Below are 26,789 nucleotides of genomic sequence, written 5' to 3'. Positions count from 1 at the left end.
TGACTTAAAAATCTTAGTATCCAAAGTAATTTATTATTGAATTGGATGGATTGTGGATGTGACATACTTGATTTTCTTATGACTTGGATATCATATGGTTTGGATAGTTTAAGTGCCAATATGTTTAGAGGAATAGAAAAGACTGGGGAAGGAGAGATTGAGATGAGATGAAATTATGTCGATTGAAAAGGTAAGGAAAAAATGGAGTTCAGGTAATTGTGTGGATAACCAAAAGAACTTCCACTTACTTTTGCTTCTGTTTTCTGGTTGTTGTTTTTGTTTTTTAGCAAAAGTCATTTAGGCTGAATTGCCTGAACAATGGCATCATTTGGTGTTTTGCTTGAAGACTCAAACTGTGATAAGAGTAAAAGGAATGAAAAGGAAGCAAAGGAGAAAGAATTGGGAATGGATGTAACTCTTTTTTTTTTTTTATTATCATTATTTATTTATTTATTTATTTTGAAAAAAAATTTCTTTACAGCATTATCCCTTGCACTCACTTTTGTTCCGACTTTTTCCCTCCCTCCCTTCACCCTTTCCCCCAGATGGCAAGCAGTCCTATACATGTTAAATATGTCACAGAATATCCTAGATACAATATATGTGTGCAGAACCGAATAGGTCTCTTGTTGCACAGGAAGAATTGGATTAGAAGGTAAAAATAACCCGGGAAGAAAAACAAAAATGCAAACAGTTTACATTCATTTCCCAGTGTTCTTTCTTTGGGTGTAGCTGCTTCTGTCCGTCATTGATCAATTGAAACTGAGTTAGATCTCTTTGTCAAAGAAATCCACTTCTGTCAGAATATGGGTGTAACTCTTGAGAGAAAACCAGGCAGGAATGAAGAATAAATAACATCTCACCTGAGCAGCAGAAAACCAGAGAACTAGAGAACCAACATTTCCCTCTGCAGATAAGTCCTCTGAGACAATGCATCCAAGAAAGTTGGCCTCTTTTAAGTAAGAAAATAGGGGTCTGGGAAAGAAGGTAAAGCTTTATAATGTGCTTGATGCTTTCCCAAGTGTTTTTATCCGTCTCTCACGCTCTCTTAGGCCCAGAAATTACAGTCTTCTTGATAAACTCAAAGCAAAGTCTCCTCTCCAATTCTGTGGAGTCTGTGTCCAATTTTCAGGTGCTGCTAGGAGCAGGAGAAATGAAATCTCAAGTTGAAACTTCAATGTGGTTCTAATATAGAAACTGGGCATGCTCAGTAGCCAAGGCAGGTTTAGGTTACAAAAAAGAAGCTTTCTCATTCCACATGCAGCAGAATTGCCAGGCTAGGGAGGGACAGACAATGATACGACCAGAAATTCGTTCCTTGCCGCGTTCGCAGTGAGTGCTTGTTCTCGAAGGCAATGATCAAAACTGATCAGGCATCTGTCTCCAGCCTACTTGGAACCCGACCCTGCTTCCTCCTCCTGCCCTCTTTTTTTCCTCTATCCACGTCCCCTCCCCTTGGGAAATCTAAGAAAGGGAGGGTTTGCTGACGGTTGTTGTCAACGCCATAGATCTTTCCACAACATCCAGGTTGAGATTTAGAAATCTTCAAACACCAACGAGAAAACAGGAAGACACTTGACCATCGACCCTTATTACGTTTTGCCATCGGTGAGAGATCTTCGTGGGTTGATTCTCCTCATCTCTCCATGCAGTCACTATGCAGAGAACAATTGGCTTTCCTGCACTGTGCCTGCTTGTTAATCTCCACGCTGCAGGTAGGATACTGTCGCGTTTTTAGCCAGTGATCTAGATGAGCCTTGTAATCGCACATGTTTGAGGACTGGGGGAAGAGCTGGTCTTAAAATATCAAGGACAGAAAAGGAAAAGGGAAGGCAACACCGGTGCCTAGTGGGAAGAAAATGAGGGACGCACCTGTTGGTAGATGAATCTTGACCTAAAATTGGAACTGCTATACATATACATATATGTGTGTGCATATGCAAAAATACATGCGTATACATATGCATATATATGTATTACATAAGTACAATGTGATGCATTGTAAACATGTCTAATTCATAATGGTAATAGCCATATTTTCAGTGAAGGTGCAGGATTTCAGTTCCTTTCAGACCTCTTCGTGTATGATGTATCTGGGTTTGTCTTTAGAAAGGATCTTATTCTCCTATAGGGAGAACTCCCATAAATGGAGTAATCCTAACCTAATGAACTACCCCCCTTCCCATCCCCCCAAGGAGCGAAATAAATGGTCCACATCAAACTGCTTAGAATACTATTCGGATTTTTGGTCTCTTTCCTTGTCAACTGAATCTTCACCAATAACTGGAATGAGTATGTTCAATTGAGACCTGGCCTCATGCAGTCAGAACCAGTGCTTGCTGGTAATAAAAATCTGAACATTGTTTTAAATCCCGAACATTGTCAGGTACATGTTGTCACTAAAACAAATTTGATACTCAACAGGAAAGACTGACTATGAGGATTGACTAAAATCTCACAGCAGTTTGTATTAAATCAGTCAAGTGCTTAGTGAAGCAAACCAAGGGATATAAGAATAAACCTGGGATGTTAATGTCAAATCTCCAAAGGCCATGCTTTCTGCATATCTCTATGTAGCCTGAAAGGACCTGCTAAACAGAGTAAATTTTTTATGCAAAAAAAAAAATAGACTATGGCAGGAAGGTTTTAGGAATATTGCTGCAACAGCAGTCTTCTTTTAGCACTGAAGCAACCATAAGACTGTGAATCTTTCATGAGCTTGAATAATTAAGAAATTTCATGTGGAGAAAAATAATCTTGGAATTTTTGTTGTTAATGTCCCTAAAGTAGCTATTAGAGGTTTTTTGTAGTTGTTAGTATTTTTGTTGTGAATTTATTAGACTGAAATATTTCACTTTTTTGGTCTCCTTGAAGCTTTCCCTCAGTTTTAATGTATTATGGATCATGGAGGATGCAAAAGATATATCTATTAAGATTATAATTAAATAAAAGTTTCAATGGTTGTAAATAAAACATTCCATTTTGAGGTTTTCTTTAGTTCCAAGTGGTATGATTTGATTGCATCATTAAGTTAATTGCAAACACAATTTTGATTTTATATTCCTCAATTTTCACAGTTTCTTAAAGTATTCCAACTGTGCTTAGATTAGGGAAGGAAAAAACAGGCTCATATGGGAAGTTATAAGGTTTATTTCCAAAAAATTCTATCAAATAATATGCTTGTATCTACATCTTGATAGAAATACAATTACTCACTCTAATTTAGATATTAATCATGTGATCTATCATATAGTCATATCAAATATAGCCATCTTAAACAAGATAGCATGCAACCTATAAAATAAAGAGACCAGCATTGAATGTCAAATTGAACATGTACACATGGATTCTATTTTAAAATTACATTTAAAGAAATTAAAAATGTATGTATGTACATCATTGATAACTTACTGAAGAAAATGTTTGTAATAAGATGGAGTGAAGATTTGTTTAGAGGAAAAGAATAGAAGTCTTAAATCCTAGATTATTCAGAGCTCTACTAAAGGAATTGTGTAAACAAATTTCCTTTTGGCACCAATGCCATGTTTTAGTCAACCAATCTCTAACTGCCCAAGACATTCCAAAGGAAATGAGCTTGATCTCAGATTATTGCACTCACTAGGACTCAGCAAACCAAGAGTAGTTTAGATCATTATTGACTTTTTTAGTTATTATAGACGTTATGCTCTAGGTTGTAGCTTAGATTGTACCTTCACAATGCCACAACAAAAATTCTTTTTAGTGATACTTTGAATTTCTTCCCAGGCCTTACACAAACCAAATCTTTATTTACTACATTTTTTTTAATCAGTGGTTTTTGTGCTGTGTAGTATGCCCTTAATGACTTGAAAGGATTGATGTAGTTAATTTACAAATGCAACCAAGGCACTAGTGAGAATCTGGCATCTGAGTGACAGAGCATTCCATTTTGAACACATTGGTTATAATGAAACCAGGAATACTAAAAATATTCTGCAGTTACTTCATCAATACATTAAAAAGAAAAGGTGAAGTTTTTTAATATTGTTGATTTTCTCAATGAAGTTCATATTTGTAATTTTAAAAATAATGGGGGGGGTGTTCCTGTAATATCTGAAACTCATTTTTTATCAGTTTCATAATGATATGAAAATTAGTATCACATCACAATATATTAAGTTTTATAATACTTCATCAATTTTTGAATTATATTCTAAGGTAGAGAGAAAAATATGTAAATGCAGAATAACAGTAATACCTTATTACATCAAGTTTACTTTTTTTTTTTTTTTTTTTTACAATTTCTATTATTTCAACAAAGTCTCCTGTACTTGAGTTTCCTATTTCTATTGATAGCATAACCATCTAGACATTTATTCATTTTGGATTTCTTCCTGGTTTTGTTTCTCCATATTTGGTCATTCAATAAATTCTGTTGGTTTTCCTTTACTACGTTTCTGGGATCTGCCTCATCCTTTCTACTTCCATTCTTGCCTCACTAGTTCTTATCATTATAATTTTCATATTAGTTATTGCTGTATTCTCTTGAATAATCTTCCAACTTCCAGCTATTGACTTCTTCCCTCTGCCTCCCACATTGCTTCCAGATTAACTTTCCTAAAATGTTGTTTTGATCATGCAAATTGCCCTTCTGAAAAAAAAAAAAAACAGACTTTGATTATAGGATTAAGTATAACCTACCTAGTTTGATATTCAAGACTCTTTACAATCTACTGTAAACCCACTCCCACCCTTCCTTTTCTGTTTTTCCTAAATGAATACATGAAGGGGTTCTGGTCACCATCATTTCAATACATAATGTTAATTCCTGCTTCTATGCTTTTTTTCACACCATTGGAATACCTTATTTTTCCTTTATATTCTTGGAATAACAATAGTAATATTTATATAATACTTTAAATTTTGCAAATAATTTTAATAAATATCATCTCATTTTACTCTGGGGAGCTATATGCTATTATCATCTCAATTTTATATATGAGGATTTGCACAGGGTGATACTGCTTGTAAATAAGACTGAATTTTAATTAAGGTGTACCCAACTCCAAATCCACTGTGCTAGTTAATTGCTAGGAACCTATCCACAAAACCCAACTTAAATCCTGCTTACAATGATTATTATTTATATTTTTAGTTTAATCTTCCTTATATGCCTTGCTTTGTACTGTGATTAAAAGATATACTTAGAAAACAGGAAACAACAACCCAGAGATTAGAGAAACAGGAAAATCTGTATGAATTGTTGCAGAATGCAATATATAGTTAGGAGAATAAGTTAGGAGTATATAATAATTACAATGAAAATGTGAAAATTACCAAAAAAAAAAAAAAAAGTTAAGTCCCAAGCAAATGAAAACCAAAAATGGTCACAGAGAAGAATAATGAAGCATAGCTAAATTATCTTGACAGTAAGATAGAATTCTGTATATATTGGTAAAGGTGGTTATTGTGACAGATGTTTGACAGTCTTATTTTTTTACTGAGAACTATTTAGTTATTATTTTCCCACCTTGATGAAGTTCAAGAAGTATCATAAATTCCAGAAATGTTTATTGTGCATCTACTGTATAAATATGACCTCTAGAAATACAATATTATCTATTGGACTATACTAGAAATTCAATAAATTATAATTAGCTCTACTTCCTATTTACCCATTTGATGATTCTCTTTATCAGAGACCGAGGTCTCTCTCATTACAAGTCTAATGCATTGTCTGAGATAATTCAGATCATTTTTATTCATAGGAAAATGGTATTTTTAGCGTTGAAAGGGACTTTGGCATTAAGGCTAAAATTCTCATTTTTTTCCACTTAGGAAACATTTATATAAGTTTGGTGACTTGCCCAAGTTTTCATAGTATTAAAAACACAATCTCTGGTATTCCTAAACTATTTAACTTTCTATTATATTATTCTATTTTTCTTCATAGAAAAGTAAATATAGATAAAAGTTCTTTCATCGTACTCTCAATTCTCACACTAAGCCTATCTAGATGATTGGATCAATTTTCTACTTCTTCTTTTTTTTTTTTAATCATAAAGGAAGTCTTTACCAAGCAACAAAATAATTGGTTACATGAACTTGATAAACATTCATCACTTAACACATGTGAGCATGTTAGCACAAACAAATAAGCAAAGGAACTTGTATTCTCCAGGCAAAAGGGATATGAAATATGTACAAATAAGTAATAAGTAGCAGATATTTTGGTAGGGGAAGAGGAATGACTAACAGCTTAAGGAAATGATTGACAAGATTGAGAGATAGAGGTAATGAAAAGGTTTTCCATGTGCTGAGGATAGCATGTGCAAAGTTACAGAAATAAGAGATGGTAAGGCCAAGATAAAGAGTTAGCAGCCAAGTTTGGCCAAATATAGATTTCAAGAAGGAATATGAAAGGTATGGAAAGTCTTACTAAAGCATAATTTTAAATTCTAGGCATTTTTCCCTGTAGGCAATGGGAAGATACTTAGAAATATAAATTTGCCAGCTATATAAAAGATGGATTGAAAAGAGGGGAAGTCTAGCAACCCAATAAACAGATTGCATAGTCTATTTTCACATAGAGTAAACAAATAGAAAGCTATTTCATAGTCCAAGTCAGTGATGATGAAGGCCTGGTCTTGGGTAGTGACAAGATAATTTAAAAAAGATAAAAAAGAATCTGGGTTCAACTAAGGAATCCGGCTTATATACCTTGTCCTAAAAGTTTTAGTGCAGTTTGAAGATTTAATGGACTTAAGATCTAAGATTTTTGAGACACCCTGTATTTATTGTGATGAACCAGATGAAACATTTGCCTTCAGAAGACATATTGGTTTAAATGTAAAGTGATCAAAAATTCACATATTCTTAGAACTAGAGTGATTCAGTTCAATAAACATTTATTCTGTGCCTAATATTGAGCACCCACATTATGGAAGGTTCTGAAGGTTCTGGTATACAACAATTAAATTCTTAAGGAGCTTGCAGAAAAATTGGGTTGAGGTAAAAGTACATTAACAACTCTGATCAATTCAAGAGAAAGATCCAGGAAGTACTACAAGAAATTTAAGAAGAAATCTTTTTCACCTTGGTTTAAAAAGTAAGGAGGTTCAAGAAGATGTGGCTTCTGAGTTGGACTATTAAAAAACTCACTTCTAAATATTATGTGCCTATTTATATTTTGTAAAAATATTTTTGTTCATTTAAATAATTTTTGTACCTGTCAAAAGCAAATAAAGTTATAGGATGTTCCTTTCAGTAAAGATTTTTGAGACACATGGGCTCAGTTATATAATGCTTATCAATTACATATCTTATCTAAGTTTTGTGGGATTTCTGTGTTTTCCCAGTGGGGAAAAATGTCCCACTCAGGTTAATAGTCTGTGAATAAATTGTAGAATTAAATCTATATTAAATAGTTAAATAATTCATTTGACTTATTTGTACACTCATTATCCTATTTGTAACCTGCATATTAACTGAGGTTCTATTAGAAGATAATCATATCACTTCTAAAGAGAAAATATTGACTGCAAGGGTAATTATAGTAGCTTATATACATTATAAGGCTTATTGAACTTTTTTTTTTTCTTTTTGCTGAGGCAATTGGGATTAAGTGACTTGCCTAAGGTCACACAGCTAGGAAGTATTGAATGTCTCAGATTTGAACTCAGCCCTGACTTCAGGGCTGGTGCTCTGTCAACTGTGATACTGAGCTCTTTTCTCACAATTGTCAAGTAGTGAGCAGCTAGGCAGTGCAAACAATATTATCCTTATGTTACAAATGAAAAGAACTGAGACTCAGAGAGTTTATTAGTCCAGAGTTGTACAAGAAAGCAAAGGAGCTTAATCAAATCCAGGACTCTGAATCTAGTGTCTTTTCTACCTAACTCTTAACTTCAACCTTTCTGCCTAACTCCTTATTTTAAATAAAAGTACTAGATACATTTCTGGAGGATATGACTCCATTTTCCTCTGTGGAACAAGAAATATATTTTATTTATTTATTTATTTTTTATAACTTTTTATTGATAGAACACATGCCAGGGTAATTTTTTATAGCATTATCCCTTGCATTCACTTCTGTTCCGATTTTTCCCCTCCTCAAGCAGTCCTTTACATGTTGAATGGATTGCAGTATATCCTAGATACAATATATGTGTGCAGAACCGAACAGTTTTCTTGTTGCACAGGGAGAATTGAATTCAGAAGGTATAAATAACCCGGGAAGAAAAACAAAAATGCAAGCAGTTTATATTCATTTCCCAGTGTTCTTTCTCTGAGTGTAGCTGCTTCTGTCCATCTTTGATCAATTAAGGCTCTCTTTATCAAAGAGATCCACTTCCATCAGAATACATCTTCAAACAGTATCGTTGTTGAGGTATATAATGATCTCCTGGTTCTGCTCATTTCACTCAGCATCAGTTCATGTAAGTCTCGCCAGTCCTCTCTGTATTCATCCTGCTAGTCATTCCTTACAGAACAATAATATTCCATAACATTCATATACCACAATTTACTCAACCATTCTCCAATTGATGGACATCCTTTCATTTTCCAGCTTCTAGCCACTACAAACAGGGCTGCCACAAACATTTTGGCACATACAGGTCCCTTTCCTTTCTTTAGTATCTCTTTGGGGTATAAGCCCAGTAGAAACACTGCTGGATCAAAGGGTATGCACAGTTTGATAACTTTTTGAGCATAGTTCCAAATTGCTCTCCAGAATGGCTGGGTGTGTTCACAATTCCACCAGCAATGTATCAGTGTCCCTGTTTTCCCACATCCCCTCCAACATTCCACATTATCTTTCCCTGTCATTCTAGCCAATCTGACAGGTGTGTAGTGGTATTTCAGAGTTGTTTTAATTTGCATTTCTCTGATTAATAATGATTTGGAGCACATTTTCATATGTCTATAAATAGTTTCAATTTCTTCGTCTGAGAATTGTCTGTTCATATCCTTTGACCATTTATCAATTGAAGAATGGTTTGATTTCTTAAAGATTAGAGTCAATTCTCTATATATTTTGGAAATGAGGCCTTTATCAGAACCTTTGATTGTAAAAATGTTTTCCCAGTTTATTGTTTCCCTTCTAATCTTGTTTGCATTTGTTTTGTTTGTACAAAAACTTTTCAATTTGATATAATCAAAATTTTCTATGTTGTGGTCAATAGTGATCGCTAGTTCTTCTTTGGTCATAAATTCCTCCCTCTTCCACAGGTCTGCGAGGTAAACTATCCTATGCTCTTCCAATTTATTTATCATCTCATTCTTTATGCCTAGGTTATGAACCCATTTTGATCTTATCTTGGTGTACGGTGTTAAGTGTGGGTCAATGCCTAGTTTCTGCCATACTGATTTCCAATTTTCCCAGCAATTTTTGTTAAATAATGCATTCTTATCCCAGAAACTGGTGTCTTTGGGGTTGTCAAACACTATATTAAAGTTATTGGCTGTTTTGTCCTTTGAACCTAACCTATTCCATTGATCAACTAGTCTATTTCTTAGCCAATACCAGATGGTTTTAGTAACTACTACTTTATAATATAATTTTAGATCTGGTACAGGTAGGCCACCTTCATTTGATTTTTTTTTTTCATTAATTCCCTTGAAATTCTTGACCTTTTGTTTTTCCATATGAACTTTGTTGTTATTTTTTCTAATTCATCAAAGTAGTTTTTTGGGAGTCTGATTGGTATAGCGCTAAATAAGTACATTAATTTAGGTAGTATTGTCATCTTTATTATATTTGCTTGCCCAATCCAAGAGCATTTAATATTTTTCCAGTTGGTTAGATCAGACTTAATTTGTGTGGAAAGTGTTTTGTAGTTTTGCTCATACAGTTTCTGATTTTCCCTTGGCAGATAGATTCCTAAATATTTTATACAATCACTAGTTACTTTAAATGGAATTTCTTTTTGTAACTCTAACTGTTGGGTTTTGTTAGTGATATATAAGAATGTTGATGACTTATGTGGGTTTATTTTATATCCTGCAACTTTGCTGAAGGTGTAGATTGTTTCTAATAACTTTTTGGTAGAATCTCTGGGGTTCTCTAAGTATACCATCATATCATCAGCAAAGAGTGATAATTTGGTTTCCTCATTGCCTATTCTTATTCCTTTAATCTCTTTCTCAACTCTTATTGCCAAAGCTAGCATTTCTAATACATATTAAATAGTAACGGTGATAGTGGGCAACATTGTTTTCCTCCTGATCTTATTGGGAATGGTTGCAGTTTGTCCCCATTACATATAATGCTTACTGCTGGTTTTAAATAATATATTTTAAAAGGGCATCACATGCTTCTTGTATTGCAACTAAAAAAATCTAGTTGCATCTCCTCAAGGGAAATTATTTTTTAAAATAATTATAACTTTTTTTTGACAGTACATATGCATGGGTAATTTTTTGCAACATTATCCCTTGCACTCACTTCTGTTCCAATTTTTCCCTTCCTCCCTCCATCCCCTCCTGTAGAGGGCAAGCAGTCTTATACATGTTAAACATGTTATAGTATATCCTAGACACAATATATGTGTGCAGAACCGAATAGTTCTCTTGTTGCTCAGGAAGAATTGGATTCAGAAGGTAAAAATTACCTGGGAAGAAAAACAAAAATGCAAACAGTTTACACTCATTTCCCAATATTCCTTCTCTGGATGTAGCTGATTCTGTCCATCATTGATCAGTTGGAACTGAATTAGATTTTCTCTTTGTCGAAGATATCAACTTCTATCAGAATACATCTTCATACAGTATTGTTGTTGAAGTGTATAATAATATCCTGGTTCTGCTCATTTCACTCAGCATCAGTTCATGTAAGTCTCTCCAAGCCGCTCTGAAATCATCCTGTTGGTCATTTCTTACAGAACAATAATATTCCATGACATTCATATACCACAATTTACCCAACCATTTTCCAATTGATGGACATCTATTCATTTTCCAGTTTCTAGCCACTACAAAAAGGGCTGCCACAAAGATTTTGGTACATACAGGTCCCTTTTCCTTCTTTAGTATCTCTTTGGGATATAAGCCCAGTAGTAGCACTGCTGGATCAAAGGGTATGCACAGTTAGATAACTTTTTGGGTATAATTCCAGATTGCTCTCCAGAATGGTTGGATTCGTTCACATCAATGTCCCAGTTTTCCCACATTCCCTCCAACATTCATCATTATTTTTTTCCTCCATCTTAGCCAATCTGACAGGTGTGTAGTGATATCTCAGGGTTGTTTTAATTTGCATTTGTCTGATCAATAGTGATTTGGAACACTCTTTCATATGAGTGTAAATAGTTTCCATTTCATCATCTGAAAATTGTCTATTCATATCCTTTGACCAAATTTATCATTTGGAGAATGGCTTGATTTCTTATAAATTAGAATCAATTCTCTATATATTTTGGAAATGAGGCCTTTATTAGAACCTTTAACTGTAAAAATGTTTTCCCAGTTTGTTGCTTCCCTTCTAATTTTGTTTGCATTAGTTTTGTTTGTACAAAGGCCTTTTAATTTGATGTAATCAAAGTTTTCTATTTTATGATCAATAATGATCTCTAGTTCTTCTTTCGTCACAAATTCCTTCCTCCTCCACAAGTCTGAGAGATAAACTATCCTATGTTCCTCTAATTTATTTATGATCTCGTTCTTTATGCCTAAATCATGGACCCATTTTGATCTTATCTTGGTTTATGGTGTTGTGTGGGTTCATGCCTAATTTCTGCCATATTAATTTAAGGGAAACTATTTTTATAAATTTTTATTTTTATCTTTAGTAATGATATATCTTATGAGTGGCTAAAAACAAAAACAAAGGGTTGTGCTCAATTTTTTTTTTTTAACATTAGCCAATTATCTGAAAATGGCTTCCTTCTCAGATTGTGAATTCCTTGTCATTAGAAGTGATAAAATTGTAGCTTAGATGACCCATTGTTAAAGAAATTGTAAAAGGGGGTGATTCTTCAAGTCCTTTCTAACTTTAAGAGTCTGGTTCTAGGAGTCATTTCCATTAAAAATTTTAGTTTTATTAATTTATTTTTAATTTATAGCATAAATAAGTATTTCCACAACATACTATAAAAAGATGATTGTACTTGAAACTACAAATCTATTGTGTAAAACTTGCTATTCTTTTAAAATATATAACAAAGTTATCATGTAAATTTCTTTTTAAAAATTTTTTTCTTCCCTCCCTCCTGCCTTAGAGATGGCTACTATTAGATGCAAATGTGTGTGTGTGTGTGTTTGTGTATGTATAATCATTCTATACATATTTCATTTTTCTCTGAATGCAGATATTCTCTTTCTTCATATGTCTTTTATAGTTAATTTGGATATTTAGAATATTCAAAATGACTTATTTGTTTAAATTTCTACTTAATATAATACTGATATTACTGTATACTATGTTCTCTTAGTTCTGCTGTTTCATACAAGTCTATCCATGTTTTTCTAAGATCATCAAGCTCAACATTTTTTATAGCATAGTAATGTTCCATCATGATTATGAACTATCATTATTATTAAGCAACTTATTCTGCTATTTCCCAGTTGATGGGCATTTCCATAGTTTTCAGTTCTTTGCCAAGAAAGCTGCTATAAATATTTTTAGAATATATATAGTTTCTTTTCCTTTCCTCTTAATCATCTTTGGGAATAGATCTAGTCAAAGGGTATGGGAAACTTAATAAATCTTTGGAAATAATTCCATCTTTATCTTTAAAAGTCCTATAATTGGCAAATTTACTCTGGAGAAAGGAGAAGGGAATAATCATTTTTATTATGCTTACTATGTGTCCAATATTGTGCTAAGCATTTTTAACAAGTATTATCTCATCTGACCCTCACAAAAGCCTTGTTAGGTAAGTACTATTATTATATCCCCATTTTATAATCGAGGAAACTGAGGTAGACAGAGTATAAATGACTTTCTCAGAGTCACAGAGCTAGTAACTATCTGGTATCAAATTTGAATTTAAATTTTCCTGACTCTAGGACCAATACTATATCCATAATCCAACAGCTTCTTTCATTATAACAAACAAACATTGATATACCAACTAGTTCAGTATAGGCCCCTTAATGACAGCAACTACTTTGCTTTTTCTTCTTGAAATTGTATAAACAGTGGTTCTTTATTCTAGGATCTATGGACAAATTTCAGAGGGTTCATGAATTGAGATGGGAAAAACTTTCTTTATTTTTACCATCCTTGAACTGAAAATTATAATTTTCTTCAATGAATGTAGGCAACAATGTATTAGTATAAAATGTCATAAATTTCCCAGACTGTTAGTGAACTCCACGACACAAAAAATAAGTGTGAGGAATGTAGAAGATCCTTACCCAAAATGACTACTCAGAGATCATTCAGTAGAAGGCAGAAAAGTCGCTTATTGAAAACCTACAGAGGATGAACCATCCCATCATGAGATAAGAAAGAGAAAGCTTGCTGTAGGAGGGCTAAAGAAGGTGTAAAGATACATAGCTTTTATACAAGAAATTACATCACAAATAAGAGAGCATTGAGAAGGGGAGGGGGAGGCATTTAATTGGTTGTTGCCATTTGGGGAGATTGGAATGGAAGGTTTCTGTTTCCCCAAAATCTCCTGATTTCTAAGAAACAGAAAATCAGGCCTTCAGGTTTAATCAAGCAGCTAGTGGTCCAACTAATAGACTAAATATTGATAAATGTCAAATACTGATAAATGTCATCAGCTCAGGTTAAGTAAATACGTTTATAGCTGCCCAAAGCTCAAGTAAACATGAGCCTGCACATATTATACAGGTCATAGGGGAAATACAGAAATAATGAAAATAAAATACAGAAAAAGAATTCATATATTCCTATAAGTTCTTCGTTCAAAAATACTTGCTATATCAAGTATTTTTTACCTCCCCCCACCTTTTAGACTTCTGTGTTTTCTTCCTTTCTTTTTTCGTTCTTGTATTTATATCTCCAGGACTTAATACAGTGCCTGACACATAATAAAGGTTTGGGCACTTGATAAATGTTTATTGACTATTGGCTATACCAATATCTTAGCTGCCTCCTGACAAAGTACAACGAGACCTTTCTTCTTTTAGGTGTTATACTTATTGTAGTATTAGGTTCTCATTGGTTGTCATGTCATATTAAATTATATAAGGCTCACACTCCAACAAGAAACTATTATTTAAGTAGTTTTCCCCTCTCCCTCCCTCAATATTATGAGAAAGCTAACTTAAGATTTAAGAAGTTCTTTGGATCAAGGTTCACAAGTCATGAGCCATCATCAATGTTTCTCTTTTGCTAGACTGAGAGGACACACTAATTAAAAAAAAAAAAAGATCAATTAGTTAAACAACATAATAAAGTAAATAACAAAGACTACATTAGCAAGGACAACTCATGCTTCTAGAGTTGTAATCAGTTGAACTCCTAGCACCTTAAACTATTACTTAATAGAACCCTATTGAGCTACTGCTGTCATCTGTTGTTCTGTCATCAATTGGGCCACTTCTTCTGCTATGCTATGAGGTATTGGTGTCATCTGCTGGACTGCTTATTTCTCTGGACTGTAAGAAATGGTTATCTTCAAATGCTCTATTTTTCTCTAATGCATTGCCATGTGTTGATTCCCCAACTTGTTTGTTACTTATTGATCTGCTGTTTCTCAACTGAATAATCTGTTATTTTGTAGTAAATGATATCAGTTATTTTATCTTTTACTTTTATAGTAAATATTTCTATGAACCCCTCCTATATACAAGAACTCCAGATTTTTTTGAGTCAGATTCATAACCATATAGTCAGAAAATTTTTAATTTTTGGCTCAATTCTCTCTTTTAAACTTCCTTGATCTTTTAATTGCAGTTCCTTTAGGGTAAGAAATTTTCTTTCAAATGCCATTATGCTTCTGGCTGCTGCTGTTGGATAAATGCAAATTACCATGAAATTTCATTTAATATAATTAACAGAGCAGATTTGCTTTTAAACTTTCATTCTGTATTCTTATGAGTAACAAAATTGTTGTTCTCTCTATTTTTGCTATTTCTTAATTCATTAATTGTGGAAGGAGAAGGAAAGAACTATGGGAGATAAGTTTTGTGTAATTCAATACATACACATATATGTGTGGATATATCCTAATCTTTCTAATTTCTTTCTAATAATTCTAATATTCATACATTCTAAAATTAAAATAAACATACAATTAAAAGTAAAATAAACATACAATAAAATAAACATACAACACCAGTTGTATGACTACATAAAATTAAACTTTGAAAATGAATATGTATAGATTACATGATCATATTTACAGATAATTTGGTGGGAATATATTTTTAACTGGTTAAACAGTATGAAATAGCCAAATAAAATTTTCATTTCATATGTAAAATATTTGCTTCAATTATGCAGATGGAAATTTATGTCTGGCCTTTGTGCAACTCAAATCTATCTCCTTTTATAAGCTTGAGAAATGGGGTCTTTCCTCAATTTCTCTTAGTATCATGAAGATTACTATTGGAGTACTCAGGTGCTCACCATACAATCAGCACATCTTTTTTGATCATTTATTTCCCTATTGTTTATTCCATTCTTTGAAGTCCTTAACATATGTTAAGTACTTCAATATGCTTATACCCTCCAAATATCTTTTTATTCCACATTGCATAATTCATTTTTCTTTCTTTGGAGACTTGTAGTCTTTGTCTCACATTCATATTTTAAGGCTTAGGTAATACTGCTATTAAAAAGCATAGGTGGATAATGTTATCTATCTTCAGAGAAACAGAAGACAAACAAGCATAGTATGGCCTTACACAAACGTATGTGAATGTATATATGTGAATGTCTATATGTATATATATACATATATGTATGATCATATATGTATATATATATATATATATTTATGCATTTGTATCTACATATAAATATATACTTGCTTAATTGTATTGCCTTCTTTGGGGAGGTGGGTGGGAGAAAAGGGGAAAAAAGAACAAAGTAAAAAATACAAAGCAGAGAACAAAAAAGAACGTATAAAAAAGAAAAGAAAAGATGAAAAATTCTGAACCCAATGTATAGTACTTATTATATAGCCTTTCTTGAAATGGAAATTTATTGAATCCCTGTCATGTTCTGCTATGCACATTTTTTCCTTTTTCTGTTTTTTTTCCTTTTTTTATTTTGTGTTTAAGTTTTTTAAAAAATAAGTAAATTTTGAAAAGAGTAAAAATGTGTAGGTACATATATATTGATGAATAAGCTTGTCTATTCAAATATTGTAAACAATTGATATTCTTCATCTACTTGTTTTTTTTCTGGATAGATGGTACAGAAAAAGTCTTTGAATGGTTGCATCTCTATTCCAGGAGGCTAAATAGTGTTTGGGAACTTGAAATAGCCAGCCCTTAACAATATCATTCCAAAACAAGTATATCTTGATTATTTCACTATCCAGACAAAATTCTTGCTCAGCGTGGATCTTCTTTATTAAAGGTTCACAGTTATAAAGCTCTGAGACTTTAGAAGCCATCTAATTTAACTTTATTTTACATATGAAGAAATGAGACCCAGAGGTTTTGACTTATCCAAGGTCATAAACGTCAAGATTTCAACTCGGATTTTATGACTCCAATTCTAACATGTTTGTCCCTTTTAGCGACAAACTCCTTTGGCAGTTATATGTTTCCTTCAAATTCTTAGCATGATGTTTGTGATCAGAAGGTCAATGAACAAGGACATTTATATTGTTATATTTTTGAAGCAATATTTATTTTGTTAAATGAATGAGAGTAATGCAGAAAAATTAGGACCTGTAGAAATATACTTTATGAAAGCTCACCTTTTAGTTATTTAGATACCTTGCTCCAAATTTGCTTTCCTTACTGTGGAGTTGATGCTGTGAATTGTAAAAAGATATATAAATATGAACAACTGTTACTGTCTTGGTTTGGTGTAAGTTCTTCTTTGATATAAGAAACTTTCTTTGGTATAAGAAACCCATCACCAGTGCAGATCAGTAACCACTTGGCAAGTTGTTTAGAAGCACTGAGAGAATAAGTGACTTCCTTAGAGTCACATACAGCCCATATATGTTAGAAGTAGTTATTTGAGTCTGTGACTTATTGTTCCCAAAGTCAGTTTTCTATACTTTACCACACTGCTTCCCCATTGCTACCAGTATATCTTACTAGTAGTATATTATGCATATGTATAATGTGTGTATAATATGCATACAAACAGTTGAAAAACAAGTAAACCTACCATATCAATATATTATTATGGCTACTAATTTTATATGGTATAAATAGAAAAATTATAAGGTGAAAAATAAGCATCTGTGTATGTTATATTACTTTATTGTAGGTTTAAAATTTAATTCTGCTTTTAATTAAATTGTAACTTTAAAAAATTTTATTTGAAGGAAAATAAGATGAAAATATTACTTGTGTAACCTATTTTATAAGAAGTGGCCAGATAGTTTTTTGTTTTTTTTTTCCAAAATGAGGAGTTATTATATAAAGCTTGGAAATCACTGCCAGTAGACTATTTCAAAACCAGATTTGAGAAACTGTCCTAGAGATTTCGAAGAAATTATAAAAAAAAGATTAAAAGAAGTAACTTCATATTGTTTCTTCAAGGGTTAATATTCATCAAAATGTATACCTCTTTGAGTGGTTTTTCTGAAGTTCTTCTAAGTGTCCTTTCTTGATACTTGAAGAGAATTTAGATATAGTAACATCCAGTATTATTAACCTTTCTCTCAGACATCACTCATATCTAATTCTTCACCAAAGGGATCTCTATCAGCTACAGAGTAGCCTACATAAAAACTCAATCTCCTCCAAAGGAGAAGTTAAGTTTTTCTTAACTCTAACACATGGCTTACTGTAAAATCTGATGAAATAAGAAACTGCTACTTGGCAAAGTGAATAGAGCTCTAGGATTAGAGATAAGAAGACCTGAGGTGAAATCTGATCTCAGATGCAGCTGAGCTGCATAACCCTAGATAAGTCACTTAACTTTTATCTCTGTTCCTTTGTCTAAAAATTGGGGATAATAATAGCATCTACTTCCCAAGATTGTCATGAGGATCAACTGAGGTAGTAATTGCAAAGTGACTATGTGGCCACTGGTACATAGAAATTGCTATATAAACAATAGCTGTTATACTACTACTACTACTACTACTTATCTCATTTACTGTGAGCAATGCAAGTATTATGTGTAAGTTTCATGTAAAAAAAATTTAATTGAGAATTAGAATATTGCATAGTTGTGGTAGTAACAATACTAGTAGTAATAATGTATTAGTAGAACTATCATACAAATAGTACTATAATGATTTGGAGAGAATCTATGTACAAATTCTTTTGAGACACCTCATGACCCCAATATATTTTTGGGGTCAAATCCTCAAACCTCAGCAGTAGTAGTAATCTTATTCAGCCCACCAAATAGAAGTTTTACAGCATCAGTTTTGGCTAAATGAAGGCATAACCCGTTTTAATTGGGAAAGTTTTAACATTCTAGACTATACTCATATTGAGAGAAGAGAGTATGTCTACTAGCAAAGTTGAAATATTCCTTTGTAAAAATATCTAATATTCATGAAGGATTAGTTTTTTTGTTTTTTCTAACTGAAGACTCCCATAGTATTACATATGAAGCTGATGTTACAGAAGAAAATTGGCCATTTGGGTGGGGACTTCATGACCCAAGTTATAGAAATATTAGATAGTAATTAGTTAATAGAAATATTAGAAGGGTACTTCTACCCAAATTCATGGAATGCCTTGTTAAAACAGCAGATTTCAAAACCTGAAAACTATTACTGTTGACCCAAGGGAAATTGTGTAAGATTTTTAACATCCCATTTTAGATAGCATTCCTGGAGTCAGGAATTCTTTCAATTATAATGTTATCTCAATTCTTTTTTGAGGAGTTGCTGGTGGATAATATTAGTAAATGAAAAATTTGACATTTTGTGAACTTTCTTAATTTCTCAGAAAATAAAAAAAATTACTTTGAAGATCATGCAGTTATAGATTTAATTACAGTTATAGTTATAGATTGTTTTGCAGATAAGGAAACTGAGGGCCAGGGAAATACATAACCTGCCAAAGTTTCAAGAGACCTGGAATTTGAGCTTAGGTCTTTTAACTACAAATCCCAGGCTTTTTGCATTGTACCATCCTTAATCCAAAGCATTTCCCATCTTCAGTAGGAAGATGAAGGCCAGAAGGGTGAAGTAATTCATCAAAAATTGAAAAGACAGGATTCACACCAGGTCTTCTGATTCTATGGTGGAAAATTCTCCACAAAAAGCAATAGTTTATTTTATGTTAGTCAATATAAGGGTAAAATAACTGGTTGAAAATGACATGTTTAATACCATTGGATGTTTGCTGCATTACAACAAAAATTGAAATTGGCTTTTAAAAGAAAACTGATTTTAACTGTAAAAACAAAATTTAATTAAAATCAGTTTATTTGTGTAGACATAGCCATACACCATTGCTGTGATTAACTGAAGGTAGTTCACAAAAGACAAAGACTCACAATCATTTTGCTTTTAATATCTTTTAAAATCAAATATATATGTATTCTATAAATTGCATCTCATCTTTTTTTGTAATTCCTTTGAAATATCTAGGACAGAGACTTCCAAGTCTCATTTTGAGATATTCTACTGTACAGTGGTTTCCAAGATTATATAACAGTACTCCTATTTTTACAAAAATAAAGGTTGGGTTTTTTTTGCACCATCTGTCCACATCTCACAAAAGAATCTACACAAATAATGTTTTTATCTCATATTTCCTTCAAATAAAATTAAGACCATATTACAATTTAAAAGCACAAATTAATCACAAACCTACAGTGATATTCAGAGATGCCTATTTTTCACCTTATAATTTTCATATTGATAACATATAATTAATAATCATCATAATATAATATGCCATGGGTAGGCTTGCTTTTCATCATAAATTTCTTAAAACATGGCATTGTTGATGATAATGAAACTCATAATTTATTTCAACCACTAATAAATTTTAAAATCATTATAATATCTACAATAGACAACCCTTTCACATAATAAAGATTTCATGAAAATCAGTAGAATTTTTATTATTTATAATTGTTAAGCTAGGTGATTATTTATCCATGGTCAAACTTTAAATTTATCTGAAATTCAAGCTTGTTGTTTTAGTGTCCTATTATAAGACAAGCTCAAGCATAGGTTTTCAAAGTAACAAAATATCTCCTAACATTATTTTCAAAGACATTCTGTACATATATAATCAAATGAATATTTTTAACTACTGTTAGTTACTTCATTCATTTGTAACTACAAAATGGGAAGATTTTATTTCCTTAATAGATCACAAAAATTTCAGACTAATGGACAATTCTTCTTACTACTGTATTATTTGATGCTGATTTTCAAATGCTTTGCTAATCATTTGAATTAAATCAAGATCTTCAAGGAATATCAATATTTATCTTTTTTAAATCAAATTTTTTGTTCTCAGCAACTGTGCATATAAATGTGTATGTAAAATTTATATGTAAACATACACATATGATGCAATCTTTTTGTTATCACAAACATAAAGTTTTTTTAAATTTTTAAAAATTTTTTTAAATTTTCCATCATATTTTCAAAAAAAATCCTGTCAACTATAATTTATATGAATCCTTTCAAGATGCTGCAACATATCAGATGTCATGCTGTGATCAAAACAAAATCATGTATGTAAAACAAATACAGTAAGTAGCTTTTCATCTCCAATAATAATAGTATTTGTCTATCCCCATGATGAATTTTATGGGTATGAGCTTTGGGGATTTTTCCAAATTCACTACATTGTCTCTGTAGTCTTTGCTATTAATAGTTGCAATAACTTAAGTTGATTTACTCATTAAATCAGTTATTATTTTTTCATTACAGATTACTTTTGAAAGTTAAAATAAAAACATTTAAATTTAAACTGTACTGTTGGAATGATCAAACTATTATCATTCTCAAATTTCAATTAAGTTTCAGGCTTTGTGGAAATAAGTTCATTATGCTGTAGCTACCTATATGAATAATATTGAGAAATACAACATATCAGAGTACAAATGTCATTTAACTTCAAGTTTACATTTTTCACTTTCAAAACCAGAGTAACATGCAATGACATATTATATCCATGTCATCAGCCTATACCAACTGACAATATGGTAGAATACAATTCTTACTTCAAGATTCAAAAAGTGCCCATATGTAATTTTTTACCTCCTTTATGACTATCCTTTAAAAACGATTGCAGAGTCAGTTGGGGTGTTTTTGCCATATGCTAATACAGCTGTGGGTTTTTATTTTGGATTTTATTAATATCTTTCCAAATATAGCTCTCTTCTTTTCTTCTACCCAGGAAAATTTTCTTTTAAATAAAGAACAAAAAGTTGTGGGAGGAAATATAACTTTTGTTTCTATTTAAATATATATATATATATATATATATATATATATATATATATATATATATATATAAATATATATATATATGTATGTATGTATGTATACTAATTAGATTTGAAAACATCCATTTGCTTTGACTATTGCTTCTTGAATCTCCTGAAAAGGTTTTTTCTGCCTGCCTCAGGGAGGGGGCAGAGATAAAAAAGACTTTCTAGAAAACTCTCCTGCACTATCTACACTTATTTCAATGAATGCTACAAAAATTATACCATTTTCCAGAACAAAATGAGTTTAATTGATTTAAGGACTCTTGATTTCTCTCTAGTACTCTCTCCAATACATTTTGTAGCCTTCTTTTACTGAGTGAAATAAGCAGAACTGGAGAACAGCATTTACCATGTTTGTAATAACAGAAATGAAATAAAGCCCAAAATTACTTGAGTAACTCTTATGACCAACCATCTTTGGTCCCAGAAAGGAAATTGAGGAATATTGCCCTCCTTTCATTAGAAAAGTGAAGAGTGAAGAATATAGAATAATTCCATGTATTGTCAGATCCTGTTACCACATTGGTTGGGTTTGGGATAATTTGTTTTATTTCCAAGGGAACTATGTAAAGGGGCTTATATGATGGCACAAATTATATGCTGAAATGACTTTGATATAAAAAGAAATGGTATTTTTTTTTAAAGAAAAGATTTTCATTTAGCCATATGGAAGATTGGAAGAAAAAGAAGGGAATATATGATAGTATCACTTTAAATCACTTAGCTAAGGCAGGAGATGCCCATGATGCTTGAAACAATATGATTCCCTTTTGACAAAAAGATGAAGTGTGCAAGTCATTTCTTGTGATTGTATTCTTCTGTCTCTTTAAGAAAAGTAGCTTTGTCCTTTTTTTCCTTTCATAAACATGTAAATTGGTTTAAAGCAATTACACTCTAAGGGTTCATTTTGAGAGTGACTGTATACCATTTTGCCTGGCAAAAACAGGAATTATGTATATTGCTTTGACATAATAAATCAGAATATGATCTGCCCTAATGGCAAATCAACATATTTCTCCTCTCTCCATGCAATGTCTTTTCCATCATGATTCTATCTGGACTCATTCCTGATTGAGTTGCTTCATGGTCCCTATAAATGCATATTTTCTGCCCATCCATATTTAGCTTTTGATATTATTCTTTGCATAAAAGTCACCATCCTCCTATTTTGAACATTTTCATCACCTGTGCCTCAGCTTAGAATTCTCTCCTTCTTTCTTTTTCCTTCCTGACTTTCCTGAGTACCGTCAAGTTCCAGTTCTACCTTGAATGATAACACTTTTCTGATCTCTCTTAATGTTAGTGCATTCCCTCTTTTGTTTATCTTTTTTTTTTTTAATTTTTATTTAATAATTACTTTATATTGACAGAATCCATGTCAGGGTAATTTTTTTACAACATTATCCCTTGCACTCATTTCTGTTCCGATTTTTCCCCTCCTTCCCTCCACCCCCTCCCCTAGATGGCAAGCAGTCCTATATATGTTGGATATGTTGCAGTATATCCTAGATACAATATATGTTTGCAGAACCGAACAGTTCTCTTGTTGCACAGAGAGAATTGGATTCAGAAGGTATACATAACCCGGGAAGAAAAAAAAAATGCAGATAGTTCACATTTGTTTCCCAGTGTTCTTTCTTTGGGTGTAGCTGCTTCTGTCCATCATTTATCAATTGAAACTCAGGTCTCTTTGTCAAAGAAATCCACTTCCATCAAAATATGTCCTCATACAATATCATTGTCGAAGTGTATAATGATCTCCTGGTTCTGCTCATTTCACACAGCATCAGTTCATGTAAGTCTCGCCAGTCCTCTCTGTATTCATCCTGCTGGTCATTTCTTACAGAACAATAATATTCCATAATATTCATATACCACAATTTACCCAGCCATTCTCCAATTGATGGGCATCCATTCATTTTCCAGTTTCTAGCCACTACAAATAGGGCTGACACAAACATTTTGGCACATACAGGTCCCTTTTCCCTTCTTTAGTATTTCTTTGTGATATAAGCCCAATAGAAACACTGCTGGGTCAAAGGGTATGCACAATTTGATAACTTTTTGGGCATAATTCCAGATTGCTCTCCAGAATGGTTGGATTCGTTCACAACTCCACCAACAATGCATTAGTGTTCCAGTTTTCCCGCATCCCCTCCAACATTCATCATTATTTTTTCCTGTCATCTTAGCCAATCTGACAGGTGTGTAGTGGTATCTCAGAGTTGTCTTAATTTGCATTTCTCTGATCAATAATGATTTGGAACACTCTTTCATATGAGTGGTAATAGTTTCAATTTCGTCCTCTGAAAATTGTCTGTTCGTATCCTTTGACCATTTATCAATTGGAGAATGGCTTGATTTCTTATAAATTTGAGTCAGTTCTCTATATATTTTGGAAATGAGGCCTTTATCAAAACCTTTAATTGTGAAGATGTTTTCCCAGTTTGTTGCTTCCCTTCTAATCTTGTTTGCATTAGTTTTGTTTGTACAAAGGCTTTTTAATTTGAAGTAATCAAAATTTTCTATTTTGTGATCAGTAATGGTCTCTAGTTCATCTTTGGTCACAAATTTCTTTCTCCTCCACAAGTCTGAGAGATAAACTTCTATGTTCCTCTAATTTATTTATAATCTCGTTCTTTATGCGTAGGTCATGGACCCATTTTGATCTTATCTTGGTATATGGTGTTAATTGTAGGTCCATGCCTAATTTCTGCCATACTAATTTCCAATTATCCCAGCAGTTTTTATCAAATAATGAATTCTTATCCCAGAAGTTAGGGTCTTTGGGTTTGTCAAACACTAGATTGCTATAGTTGACTGTTCTGTCTTGTGAACCTAACCTTTTCCACTGATCCACTAATCTATTTCTTAGCCAATACCAAATGGTTTTGGTGACTGCTGCTTTATAATATAATTTTAGATCAGGTACAGCTAGGCCACCTTCATTTGATTTTTTTTTTATTAATTCCCTTGAGATTCTCGACTTTTTATTGTTCCATAGGAATTTTGTTGTTATTGTTTCTAGATCATTAAAATATTTTCTTGGAAGTCTGATTGGTATAGGACTAAATAAATAGATTAGTTTAGGGAGTATTGTCATCTTTATTATGTTCGCTCGGCTGATCCAAGAGCACTTAATATTTTTCCAATTATTTAAATCTGACTTTATTTGTGTGGAGATTTTTTTATAATTTTGCTCATATAATTCCTGACTTTCCTTTGGTAGATAGATTTCCAAATATTTTATGGTATCAACAGTTATTCTGAATGGAATTTCTCTTTGTATCTCCTGCTGTTGGGTTTTGTTGGTGATGTATAAAAATGCTGAGGATTTATGGGGATTTATTTTGTAGCCAGCTACTTTGCTAAAATTATGAATTATTTCTAATAGCTTCTTAGTAGAATCTCTGGGGTTCTCTAGGTATACCATCATATCATCTGCAAAGAGTGATAGTTTGGTTTCCTCATTGCCTACTCTAATTCCTTTAATATCTTTCTCGACTCTTATTGCCGAGGCTAGTGTTTCTAATACGATATTAAATAATAATGGTGATAGTGGGCAACCTTGCTTCACTCCAGATCTTACTGGGAAAGGTTCCAGTTTTTCCCCATTGCATATGATGCTTACTGATGGTTTTAAATATATGCTCCTGACTATTTTAAGGAAAAGTCCATTTATTCCTATGCTCTCAAGTGTTTTTATTAGGAATGGATGTTGGATTTTATCAAATGCTTTTTCTGCATCTATTGAGATGATCATATGGTTTTTGTTTGGTTGGTTATTGATATAGTCAATTATGCTAATAGTTTTCCTAATATTGAACCAGCCCTGCATTCCTGGTATAAATCCTACTTGATCATAATGTATTATCCTGGGGATGATTTTCTGTAATCTTTTTGCTAATATTTTATTTAAGATTTTAGCATCAATATTCATTAGGGAGATTGGTCTATAATTTTCTTTCTCTGTTTTCAGCCTACCTGGTTTAGGTATCAGTACCATGTCTGTGGCATAAAAGGAGTTTGGTAGGACTCCTTCAATCCCTATTTTTTCAAATAGTTTATTTAGCATTGGAGTTAATTGTTCTTTAAATGTTTGGTAGAATTCACATGTAAATCCATCTGGTTCTGGGGATTTTTTCTTAGGGAGTTGATTGATAGTTTGTTCTATTTCTTTTTCTGAGATGGGACTGTTTAGGATATTTACTTCTTCCTCTGTTAGTTTGGGCAAGCTATATTTTTGGAGGTATTTTTCTATTTCATTTAAGTTGTCGAATTTATTGGCATAAAGTTGGGCAAAGTAACTCCTAATTATTGCTCTAATTTCCTCTTTGTTAGTGGCGAGTTCTCCCTTTTCATTTTTAAGACTAACAATTTGATTTTCCTCTTTCCTTTTTTTAATCAGATTTACTAAGGGTTTGTCTATTTCGTTGGTTTTTTCATAGAACCAACTCTTAGTTTTATTAATTAATTCAATAGTTTTTTTACTTTCAATTTTATTGATCTCTCCTTTTATTTTTAGAATTTCAAGTTTAGTGTTTGACTGGGGGTTTTTAATTTGTTCCTTTTCTAGCATTTTTAGTTGCAAGCCCAATTCATTGACCTTCTCTTTCTCTATTTTATACAAATAGGCCTCTAGAGATATGAAATTTCCCCTTATTACCGCTTTGGCTGCATCCCATACATTTTGGTATGATGTCTCATTATTATCATTTTCTTGAGTGAAGTTATTAATTATGTCTATGATTTGCTGTTTCACCCAATCATTCTTTAGTATGAAATTATTTAGTTTCCAATTATTTTTTGGTCTACTCCCCCCTGGCTTTTTGTTGAATGTAATTTTCATTGCATCGTGGTCTGAAAAGGATGTGTTTACTATTTCTGCCTTACTGCATTTGAGGTTGAGGTTTTTATGTCCTAATATATGGTCAATTTTTGTTTAGGTTCCATGAACTGCTGAAAAGAAAGTGTACTCCTTTCTGTCCCCATTACATTTTCTCCAGAGATCTATCATATCTAACTTTTCTAGTATTCTATTTACCTCTTTGACTTCTTTCTTATTTATGTTGTGGTTTGATTTATCTAATTCTGAGAGTGCAAGGTTAAGATCTCCCACTATTATAGTTTTACTGTCTATTTCTTCTTGCAGCTCTCTTAATTTCTCTTTTAAGAATTTAGATGCTACCCCACTTGGTGCATATATGTTTAATATAGATAGTGCTTCATTATCCATGCTACCCTTTAGCAAGATATAGTGCCCTTCCTTATCTCTTTTAATTAG

General features: G+C 32.3%; 1 protein-coding gene across 4 annotated transcripts in view; it reads left to right on the top strand.

The window, feature by feature from the left end:
• Nucleotides 1–539: 539 nt before the first annotated feature.
• Nucleotides 540–26,789, top strand: part of PTPRR (protein tyrosine phosphatase receptor type R) — a 394,529-nt gene continuing 368,279 nt past the window's right edge. For 2 of the 4 annotated variants that reach the window (XM_052000768.1, XM_052000765.1), the window contains exon 1: nt 541–1,715. In XM_052000768.1, coding sequence (XP_051856728.1) covers nt 1,658–1,715 — 58 coding nt within the window. In that variant the 5' untranslated portion in view covers nt 541–1,657. Of the gene's footprint in view, nt 1,716–26,789 lie in introns of all 4 variants that reach the window. The other 2 variants (XM_052000767.1, XM_052000766.1) reach the window with 2 other exon arrangements.

The sequence above is a fragment of the Antechinus flavipes genome, chromosome 5, assembly GCF_016432865.1.
Source record: "Antechinus flavipes isolate AdamAnt ecotype Samford, QLD, Australia chromosome 5, AdamAnt_v2, whole genome shotgun sequence".
NCBI lineage: Eukaryota > Metazoa > Chordata > Mammalia > Dasyuromorphia > Dasyuridae > Antechinus > Antechinus flavipes.
The sequence above is the reverse complement of the archived record's forward strand: the minus strand, read 5'-3'. Positions and strand labels throughout refer to the sequence as shown.